The 12,084-nt window shown below is 38.2% G+C and overlaps 1 protein-coding gene across 1 annotated transcript in view; it reads right to left on the bottom strand.

The window, feature by feature from the left end:
* ACER3 (alkaline ceramidase 3) overlaps window positions 1-12,084 on the bottom strand; it is a 62,234-nt gene that overhangs the window by 36,354 nt on the left and 13,796 nt on the right. Inside the window, exon 4 of the mRNA XM_010831771.1 lies at window positions 3,704-3,762. Within this exon, the coding sequence (XP_010830073.1) occupies window positions 3,704-3,762 (59 nt within the window). The remainder of the gene's footprint in view (window positions 1-3,703; window positions 3,763-12,084) is intronic.

The raw sequence follows: 12,084 nt of genomic DNA, 5'->3' as shown, positions 1-12,084 counted from the left end.
TACTGGAGTGGGTTGCCATTTCCTTCTCCAGGGAATCTTCCCAACCCAGGGATCGAACCCAGGTCTCTGACATTGTGGACAGACACTTTACCATCTGAGCCACCAGGGAAGTCCAATAGAAACCTCCAGATCCAATTCAAAACTCAGTGTCGGGTACATGGAACTGGCGTGCTTCTGCTGGGAGAGGAACCACTGAGTATTCCTCCACAGGAGCTGTCCACCAGAATGTGACTCTGGTGTCATCTGCCACCATTGTGTGGGCTCACAAAGTACTTCATTGTTGGCACTACCCTCGGCCCTGCTTCAGTCATGGGAATGCAGGCAATCAGTATGAATGTCCCTCAGCTGCTGTGCTCAAAAGCCACTGGCCCAGATCTGCCAAAGTCAGACACTGGGACTTGCCATAATGCTCCCCTGGAACTGCCATGGGAGCTACGGAATCCGTGTAGACCCTGGCCCACGTGTGCATTTACATGCCCGCAAAGCCAACAGCCACTAAATCTGGACCCACTCCAGGCTCAGGAGCACAAGTAATCCACTGAGATGTCCAGCAGGCACTGAACTTACAAAGGCACCAGTGTTGTAAATCCATCAGTCACAAAGCTGCAAGCCCAGATTTTAGCCCTGCCTCAGTGCATGGCCAACTGCCAGGGCTTGCAAGCTCCTAGAGCTCATAGAGGGGGAACTGTGCCTGCTGTGAACAAAGAGGAAAAAAAGTTTTCTATGGCAGGGTCCCTCCCCTCTGTTTGTGTGTGCATTAACAATGGGGCTTCTATGGTGGACATGGGCTCCATCTTGTACATACTCCCAGTTGTGGCCTGGGCCACACTCCAGCTTCTTCAGGCTGTCTCCATATAGCCAACCCCAGTCCAGTCCTCTCCCCAGGTTTGTCTGCTGAAGCCCGAATTTCAGCACTCAGCCCCTACATGTAACAGCGGATGCATGTCTCAGGCTAGGGGGTGCAGCATGGTGGTCAGATCTTCTGTACTGGTCTCTCTCTGTTTTGCCTGCCACAAGCCAATTGCTGTACACTCCTTTGAAGCTCCGATGCTCCCTTTCTGTCCTGACTGATCTCCCAGCTGAGGAAGGGCATTCCCAGGATGAGGGAATCTTTCCTGTTTCATAGTTCCCTCCCAGGGTGTAGGTCAAAGCCCAATTCTGTATTTTTTTTTTCCTTTTGTTTTACACAGTTACATGGTGAACTTTCTTGCAGCTTTCGTTGTATGAGATCTTTTGCAGTGTTCCGTAGTCATTATGAGAACTGTTCTGTGAGATGTATCTGTGGGAGAAGGTGAGCTCCATGTCCTTCTATTCTGTCATCTTGATCTCTCTGGTACTATTATTAATATGCTATGTTTATACATAATAAATGTTTGGACAGCAAAATTTAAAAATACAATACCATTGTTTAAAAAAAAAATATCAAAACTCCAAAATGCTGATGGAAGAAATCAAAGATTATCCAAATAAATGAAGAGACACATAAGACACATAGTGTTCATAGACTGGAAGACTCAACATAGTAAAGATGTCAATTCTTCATAAATAGATATGATGGTTCAATGCAATGTGCAATTCCTATCAAAATCCCAACAAGATTTTAAATATAGACATTATTCTAAAACTTGTATGAAAGGCAAAGAAATCCAAATAGCACAAACAATTTGAAAGCAAAGTGAGAGGGATCAATCTATATGATTTGAAGAGTTATTCTACAGGTACAGTAATCAATAGAGTATAGGATTGGTAGAAGAATAGACACCAAAATCAGTAGAATAGAATTCTAAAACTCAGAAATACATCCACATAAATATATTCAAATAATTTTTGAGGAAGGTGCAAAAGCAATTCATTGAAAAAATGGCCATTTCAACCAGTGGTCTTGGAGTAGTTGGATATCTAAAGGCTAAAAAATGGACCTCAAGCTAATCCTTACCCTTATATAAAAATTAACTCAAAATAAAGTTCCATGTAAAATGTAAAACTATACAAAACTTTTAGTAAAAAAACAAGGGAAAACCTAGGGTTAGGCATAGAGTCCTTAGACTGGACACCCAAGTGTGATATATAAAAGGAAAACTGATAAACTGACTTCATAAAAATTAAAAACTTTTGCTCTGTGAAAGACCACGTGAAGACCATGGAAAGACTAGTATAGATTGTGAGAAAATATTTGTGAGCCACATATTTGAGGAAGGATTAGTATCTACAATATACAAAGAACGCTCAAAACTCAACTGGAAAAAGAGAGAAACAATCTCATTAGAAAATAGACAAAGACAGGAACAGACATTTCACCAAAAAGGACATAGAGATGGCAAGTAGGCACATGAAAATATGTTCAACATCAATACCCATTAGGGAAATGAGACTTAAAACCACAATAAGATATCAGTACTTATCTATAAGAATGGCTAAAATTAAAAATAGTGACAATACCAAATGTCGGCAAGGATGCAGAGAGAATGCCTCACACATACAGTGCTGGTGGGAATGCAAAACCGAACAGCCACTCTGGAAAACAGTCTGGCAGGTTTAAAAAGAACTAAATATACAACTATCATACAACCAAGTAATTGCATTCTGGGCATTTATTCCAGAGAAATGAAAACTTATCTGTAAACAAATTTTCATAGCAGACTTATTTGTAACAGTAAGAAACTAGAAATAAAAAACTATAAATTCAGATGTCATTCAACAGGTGAATGATTAACCTGTGGTACACCCATATCATGAAATATTATCCACAATAAAAAGGGACAAACTACTGATATATTCAATCACTTGTATCAATCTCCAGTGAATTACGCTGAATGCAAAAGGTCAGTCCCACTGGTTATATATACTGTATGATTCCATTTATATAACACTCTTAAAATGAAAAAATTAGAGAAATGAAGGGCAGATTAGTGGTTGCTAGGGGTTAAAGATAGCTAGTGAGGGGATAGGGCAGGAGCAAAAGTGGATGTGCCTACAGAAAGACAACACAGGGTGATAGAATTGTTCTGTATTTTGACTCTGTCAACGTCAAATCCTGTTATGATATTGCAGAATAGTTTTGCAAGACATTGTCACTTGAAGAAATTGGTAAAGAGTACAGATGATCTCTATTTAATTTCTTACAAATGCATTTGTTTCTACAATTATCTCAAAATAAAAAGTTTAAATAAAAGAGAAAAAAAAAGGAACAAACCCATAAATCATATACTATTTACCTACTGAGCACCTGCTATATGGTGAGGCCCTGTGTCAGGTACTCACATGAAATATTTTATTTTTCACAAACTCTATAAAGTTTATGCCTACTTCCTAAATGATTTTTCTGGAACACTGTTTCTCTGTGACACAGACAGCCTTTCTTGAGACATAGTCTGCAGTAGTTTGAGAAACATAAAAACAATTATTTTCCTTTCTACTGTAGGAGTTTTCAAGTCCTTTAATATACTCATGTACATTATAAATACTCAAAAGGAGGCCATCACACACAGCTTTCCTCAAATTTCTTTTATTTTAAAAGTCTTGCTTTCACATGATGCCTATTAACAACTTGCTTAAAGAATTAGTATTCCTTGCAATCTACCATAATAAATGTTGGGTTATAAGTTTTCTATCAATATCCCTTCTGGAGTTGGATTTTATGAGTTATTTCAATTAGGCTATAGATTTACCACCTAAGTATACTCTTTTGATCCAAACTACTTACCATGTAACAATATAAATAGATCGAACCACTAAAGTGAAGACCAACATTCCATACATGACCTGAAGAAGAAAGGAAAAATGAAGTTCTTAAGATCATCATTCTTTGGCAGTGGAAGTATACTTTGCCTACAAAAACAGCCCTCCAAGTTAAATGTAAACATTTATTATTTTTCATTACATTTTAAAGAACATATGTGTTAATATAATTAAATAATTAAGAGTCATACTAACCTTTGAGGAAAGATCCTGCTTGTGAATAACCAATATCAGAAGTCCCGCATTAATTTTAACTCTGAATGGTTACGAGAAATTTTAAATATCTGCTGAAACCTGAATAAATGCTGTATTTCTGCTTCATACTCCCTAGATATCCCTCCCTTTTTGTTAGGTTCACTTTTAGCAAATGATTCTACTTCCTGTCTTATATATCTGGACTCTTTTAAACTCTCCTCCTAAGTGTTTCTGCATCCTCTCCCTGTATTCTTTCTCCCATTCCTAGTTTTCAAAGAAAGAGATGCCCATTTTTTTCTTGACTGAGGTTAGTCCACTCCCCTGTGTTCTTTATTCTATATGTTCCCACATCTTCTCAGACTTGGTTCCAACAACTAACCTCTTTCTCTTCTATACTGAGCACTGGATAGGTATTACCAACTGGAAACCTGAAACTAGTGGGAAAATTTAGCTTTTAAGAGTGTGAATTATTAAATACAAGAAAACTTTATAGAATATAAAGGTATAACGTAACAAATATTTATAAAGCCAATAAATGGGTACCATTCAGGTCAAGATATATGTTGTCTCTTCCCAGTCCAACTCTCTCCCCTACTCCTTAGAGAAAACCACTCTGATTTTTTAAATAAACATTTTCCTTTTCCTTACATATTTACTAAATTAAACTGGTCTCCTAAATATGCACTCCTAAATATAGGTTTTTAAATTTTTAATTTTAATTTACAATAGAATAACATTACATACATTTGTTTTTGTCTTTTAAGATCTAGTTATATGTTGCCATGGTTCAATCACTTTTGACATCACACAAATAAATATCACAACTTATTTACCCATTGCTATGCTGATGGACATTTTTGGGTTATTTCTAGTTTTCAATGTTATGAACATTCTCTTTTTTTTTAAATTCTGTTTTTATTTATTTAACTTTATTTTTAAAATTTAATTTTATTTTTTAACTTTACAATATTGTATTGGTTTCACACATTCTACTGCACACATACAAAAACTTCTCCAGAGTATGTACCTAGGGATGTAGTTGCTGGATCAGAGGGCATATTATTATCAAAATTACTAGAAGTGTCAAACTGTTTTCCATTGATTCAATTCAATTCCAATTTCTAGGATTTCTCTGATCCATGTTATTTAAAATTATATTACTTAAATTCTAATATAATTGCTTTATAGTCAGAAATTATACTCCGATTAAGTCATCTGAAATTTGTTAAGACTTACTGTATGAACAAGTATATAGTCAATTTCTGTAAATGTGGAACAAAAAGTGTTTCTGCAATTGTTGGGTGTAATATTTTACATCTGCTCTATAGGTCAAAATTTTTTAATCATATTGTTGGTCTTCTGTATCTTCTATAAGGTACTGATAATTGTGCACTAAAGTAACCTAAGGTTATAGATTTCTCTAGTTTTTCTTCTAGTTTAGTCAATTTTTTCATTATATATTTTGAGGTATTATATATATTAAAGTGAAGTCGCTCAGTCATGTCCGACTCTTTGCGACCCCATGGACTGTAGCCTACCAGGGTCCTCTGTCCATGGGATTTTCCAGGCAATAGTACTGGAGTAGATTGCCATTTCCTTCTCCAATATATATTAAAGGTACATAAATTATAAATTAAATTAAATTATAAATTAAATTATAATTTTCCAAATTGAACACTTTTAATACTACAAAGTAATTCTTTTCTATCAACAGAAATATTTTCCCCGCTTAAAGCCTATTTTGTCTGATACTATATCATATTTTCTTTTGCTTAGCATTTGCATGATATATATTTTTCCACTTTCACCCTTTCTATTTTGGACTCTCTTATAAGGCCCTGCTATGATTCTTGCCTACTAGTTGTGTTTTACTACATAGAATCCAACCATATCTATTGAGCATTGCACTAGTCCCTGGGGAGATAATGTTATGCGTAGAGGCTTAATATACAGCCTGGGATGGTGTGGGCCTGGTTGAGAATGACCTCAGGTCTCCCAGCCTTGAAAACAACAGGTAAGATAAATGAGGAGTGTTGTGTCTGCTTTTGTTGTTGTCAAGGACTGCACATGTTGCAGGCTTGGGGACTACATGAGAACAGTATAAAAGATGCCCATAATAAAGAATGGTGGGGGGGAGGAAAGAAAGAAAAAAGGGGCTGTTGCTTCTTTACAGTGACTTCCATTACTCTTAGCTTTCAAACCTGGCAGATGTACACACGTACATGAATGAGAGGGCAAAACGTGTATCTGATACACAACGTATGTGTATAAAGCTAGCTCTGAATTTCTTGATAAGATGAAAATGTTATACTTGTTGTATCCTCTACCATGTATTTTACAATAAAAATAAATAAACACAGTATTAGATTAAAGTCTATTAGAGACTGATACCTGGGCTTCCCTGATAGCTCAGTAAGTAAAGAATCCACCTGCAATGCAGGAGACCCGGTTCAATTCTTGGGTCGGGAAGATCTTCTGGAGAAGGGATAGGATACCCACTCTAGTGTTCTTGGGCTTGCCTTGTGGCTCAGCTGGTAAAGAATCTGCCTGCATTGTGGAAGACCTGGGTTTGATCCCTGGGTTGGGAAGATCCCCTGGAGAAGGGAAAGGCTACCCATTCCAGTATTCTGGCCTGGAGAATTCCATGGACTGTATATGGGGTTGCAAAGAGTCGAACACGACTGAGCAACTTTCACTTCACTTCACTTCAGAGACTGATTGCCCACCTGAATCAGTAATTGCAGCTATGCTGCTCTAACAGTGAATAGAAAAGTCATAATCCCTGCAATTACAACCTGGTGAGGAGAGGGATAAGCAACCATGCAGTTAAAATGTAGTATTTTATCTCTGTGACAGGGACTGAACAGAGCATTTTGCAAGCACATAGGAAGGCCACCTAATCTAAACTTATGCAGATCAAAGAGATTTCCATGGATTAGGGATGTAATGTATAACATGAGATGTAATTAACACTGCTATATGTTACATATAAAAGTTGACAAGAGTAAATTCTAAGAGTTCTCATCACAAGGAAAAATTATTTTAATTTCATTAATATACTGTATCTCTATGAGATGATGTTCACTAAACCTACTGTGGCAATCATTTCATGACGTATGTAAGTCAAATCATTATGTTATACACTTTAAAATTATACAGTGCTGTATGTAATTTATGTCTCAATAAAACTGAAAGAAAAAAAGAAAGACTTTTTGGAGGATATAATGTTTAATTTTATAACAGAAGTATTAGTAGGACAAGAATTATTAGTAATAACAAACATTATTAAAAGAAGGTGGAAGAGAGTAACTGGCATAGCTTACACTGTGGGGACTAGAAAAAAGTAATGCTGTCTAGGACATACTTATTGGAGAGAAGAGCAAGGAAAATGAAGTTAGAAGGTAAGCAGAGATCAAATCTGCTTTACAAGTCATGTTAAGGAGTTGGGACTTTATGTAAAGAACAATGCAAAGTCAATAAAAGTTTCAGCAGTAGCTCAATATAATCACTCATGTATTAGAAAGATGTCCCTGTCATGGTAGACAGAGAATGAATTAGGAGGTGAGACTAATGGAAAACTGACCACTGACAAGATATTGTAGTGACCTAGGTGAGACACGGGGGCCTGAATTAGGGTAGTATCAATGGGAAAGGAGAAAAATGGATAGATTAGGGAGATAATAAGGTTTAGAACAACTTTAAGATATGGTATAAATTCCTGTGGTCATGTATGGATGTGAGAGTTGGACTGTGAAGAAGGCTGAGCGCCAAAGAATTGATGCTTTTGAACTGTGGTGTTGGAGAAGACTCTTGAGAGTCCCTTGGACTACAAGGAGATCCAACCAGTCCATTCTGAAGATCAGCCCTGGGATTTCTTTGGAAGGAATGATGCTGAAGCTGAAACTCCAGTACTTTGGCCACCTCATGCAAAGAGTTGACTCATTGGAAAAGACTCTGATGCTGGGAGGGATTGGGGGCAGGAGGAGAAGGGGACGACAGAGGATGAGATGGCTGGATGGCATCACTGACTTGATGGATGTGAGTCTCAGTGAACTCCAGGAGTTGGTGATGGACAGGGAGGCCTGGCGTGCTGTGATTCATGGGGTCGCAAAGAGTCAGACACGACTGAGCGACTGAACTGAACTGAATTGAACTGAAAAGTTGGGAACATCTATGATGGCCTGGTTTATGACTTGGGCAGTTGAGTGCATAAACTGTTTATTGGGTTAAATAATAATATGAAAACAAAGACAAGGGATGAAAATGTTTATTTCATTTCTGTGTATGTTCAGACTTTGAGGTGTCAGTTAGATAGCCAAGCAGAGATCTGTAACAGGAGTTGGATACTTGGATCTAAATCTTAGAAGAAAAAACTGAGCTTAATTAACAGATTTACAAATTATTAGCATAGAGAAGTCAAAAGAAATGGATGATTCAGAGAGCATGTTAAACATATCTAATGGTGGATAACAACCTATAACCTGGAAGTACAATGAGGATTTTCCAAATAAATTTTCTCTTCTTCACAAAGATCTCTATCCTATATATATTTTTTAAATTTATTTGTTTTAATTGGAGGCTAATTACTTTACAATATTGTAGTGGTTTTTGCCATATACTGACATGAATCAGCCATGGGTGTACATGTGTTTCCCATCCTGAACCCCCCTCCCATCCCATCCCTCAGGGTCATCCCTGTGTACCAGCCCTGAGCACCCTGTCTCATGCATCAAACCTGGACTGGCGATCTATTTCACATATGATAATATACATGATACAATGCTATTCTCTCAAATCATCCCACCCTCGCCTTCACCCAGAGTCCAAAAGTCTGTTCTTTACCTCTGTGTCTCTTTTGCAGTCTCGCATATAGGGTCATCGTTACCATCTTTCTAAATTCCATATATATGTGTTAATATACTGGTATTTTTCTTTCTGACTTACTTCACTCTGTATAATAGGCTCCAGTTTCATCCACCTCATTAGAACTGATTCAAATGCATTCTTTTTAATAGCTGAGTAATATTCCATTGTGTATACGTACCACAGCTCTCTTATCCATTCGTCTGCTGACGGACATCTAGGCTGCTTCCATGGCCTGGCTATCCTATATATTTTTATTCTCCCCTAGAAACCTGAGGCAGAGCCTGTAGTGGCCTACTCAGTATCTACTCCTGCCTCTGTCTTTATAAAAGACTGATCTTATTAGGATGGTTATATGTCCAGCTATAAAAGCTTGATTTCCTAGGTTTTCTTAGAGCTAGGAGTATCCATATAACCCTTTTTTTATACATATTCAAAGACTGTTGTTGTTGTTCAGTTACTAAGTTATGCCTGACTCTTTGCAACCTCATGACCTGCAGCACCCCAGGCTTCTCTATACTTTACTTATCTCCCGGAGTTTGCTCAAACTCATGTCCATTGAGTCAGGGATGCCATCCAACCATCTGAACCTCTGTCACTCCATTCTCCTCTTGCCCTCAATTTTCCCCAGCATCAGGGTCTTTTCCAACGAGTTGTTTCTTGCATCAGGTGACCAAAGTATTGGAGCTGCAGCTCCAGCCACAGTCCTTCAAATGAATATTCAGGGTTGATTTCCTTTAGGATTGACTGCCTTGATCTCCTTGCTGTCCAAGGGACTCTCAAGAGTCTTCTAAGATTATTCATTTTTAAATAAAAAGATAACAGAATGTACTTTCCCATTCTCTATAATTTTCATTTTAAAAGATTACTATATGGAATTTTCATCTCTATCCATATTTAATAATTTTTTCAATCTCCAAACTCCAAAGAGTATAATAAAAATAATATTTGCATTTTCTCGCTGCTAAAGCATCATAGAAATATACTGTGTGTAAGCTGAGACCTGGTACTTATCCCCAAGAAGCCTAGGAAAAAGGCATGTTGTGATTTTGTTTATCAGTAAAAAGAAAGATTACTTGAGCAAGGCAGAAAAACAATTTTTTCTTCTGTGATGTGGCATTAAGATGCCTATGTGGAAAGATTTGAAGATAGATGAAACAGAGAGGTAAAAGAGGGCAAATTAAGTAGGCTGAGGCTATAGTGTGGGACCTGAAAAACTGTGAAGTGAAGTGAAATGAAGTTAAGTCACTCAGTCGTGTCCGACTCTTTGTGACCCTGTGGACTGTAGCCTACCAGGCTCCTCTGTCCATGGGATTTTCCAAGCAAGAGTACTGGAGTGGGTTGCCATTTATTTCTCCAGGGGATCTTTCCAACTCAGGCATTGAACCCAGGTCCCCACAATACAGGCAGATGCTTTACCAATCTGAGCCACCAGGGAAGTCGAAAACTGTAGATATACAATAATTATTTTGATAATGAGGGAGATTGACTTTCAATATTTCTTCAGAGCTACATTCTCCATGACTTATTCATTATGTTCTATTCCGTGGATCAAGCAAAAACATAGAGAGGGGTTCCAAATAACTGGCCACTTTATTTTCTAACAAGTACTTACTGAATGAGAATTCTGAGTGACTCAGCAGTAAAGAAACTGCCTGGGATGCAAGAGACACAGGTTTTATTCCTGGGTCAGGAAGATCTCCTGGAGAAGTAACTGGCAACCCACTCCAGTATTCTTGCCTGTGAAATCCCACAGAGAAGCCTGGTGAGCTACAGTCCACAGGGTCGCAAAAGAGTCAGACACAACTGAGCGACTAAACAACCACAAATTATTGAACACAGACTGTGTGACAGTAACTGGACTAGGAATCTGTCATTCAAAGATGAAAAGATACCCTATTTCTGACTGCAAACAGCTCAGTCTAATAGAGGAGAGACATATGTAACCACATATCCAGCACTTGGATCTGGTTTCTAAATTCCATTCTCCAATAAAAGAAACCAAGGCTCCATGGAGATCAGGCCTGGAGCAGGGAAAGAACAAGATGAGTCAAGAACATCTTCTTGTGCCAAAAAGTAAAACATATTCAAAGAGTGATGGGAACAGGTCAAAAGGGCATAGATACCAGCCTGAAATTGCTCCAATGGCGAAATCTGAGACAATTTGTATACCAAAATATATCATGATGGTTCAGTTCAGTTCAGTTGCTCAATCGTGTCTGACTCTTTGTGACCCCATGGACTGCAGCATGCCAGGCTTCCCTGTCCATCACCAACTCACAGAGCTGGCTCAAACTCATGTCCATCGAGTCAGTGATGCCATCCAACCATCTCATCCTCTGTCTTCCCCTTCTCCTCCTGCCTTCACTCTTTCCCAGCATCAGGGTCTTTTCCAATGAGTCAGTTCTTAGCATCAGGTGGCCAAAGTATTAGAGATTCAGCTTCAGCATCAGTCGGCCAAAGTATTAGAGATTCAGCTTCAGCATCAGTCCTTCCAGTGAATATTCAGGACTGACAACCTTTAGGATTGACAGGTTGGATCTCTTTGCAGTTCAAGGGACTCTGAAGAGTCTTCTCCAACAACACAGTTCAAAAGCATCAGTTCTTCAGTGCTTAGCTTTCTTTATAGTCCAATTTCACATCTATATATGACTACTAGAAAAACCACAGCTTTGACTAGAGGGACCTTGTCTCTGCTTTTTAATAAGCTGTCGAGGTTGGTCAGAGCTTTTCTTCCAAGGAGCAAGCATCTTTTAATTTCATGGCTGTGGTCACCATCTTCAGTGATTTTGGAGCCTCAAAAAATAAAGTCTGCCACTGTTTCCATTGTTTCCCCATCTATTTGCCATGGAGTGATGGGACCGGATGTCATGATCTTATTTTTCTGAATGTTGAGTTTTTAGCCAGCCTTTTCACTCTCTTCTTTTACTTTCATCAAAAGGTTCTTTAGTTCTTCTTAGCTTTCTGCCATAAAGGTGGTATCTTCTGCATATCTGAGGTTATTGACATTTCTCCCAGCAATCTTGATTCCAGCTTGTGTATCATCCAGTCTGGCATTTCACATAATGTACTCTGTATACAAGTTAAATAAGCAGGGTGACAATATACAGCCTTGATGTATTCCTTTCCCAATTTGGAACCAGTCTATTGTTTCATGTCCAGTTCTAACTGTTGCTTCCTGACCTGCTTACAGATTTCTCAGGAGGCAAGTCAGGTGGCCTGGTATTCCCATCTCTCAGAATTTTCCACAGTTTGTTGTGATCCACACAGTCAAAGGCTTTGGCATAG

The sequence above is a fragment of the Bison bison genome, unplaced genomic scaffold (genome assembly GCF_000754665.1).
Source record: "Bison bison bison isolate TAMUID 2011002044 unplaced genomic scaffold, Bison_UMD1.0 scf7180017864531, whole genome shotgun sequence".
Lineage (NCBI taxonomy): Eukaryota > Metazoa > Chordata > Mammalia > Artiodactyla > Bovidae > Bison > Bison bison.
Note: the sequence above shows the minus strand (reverse complement) of the source record. Positions and strands in the feature narration are given on the sequence as shown.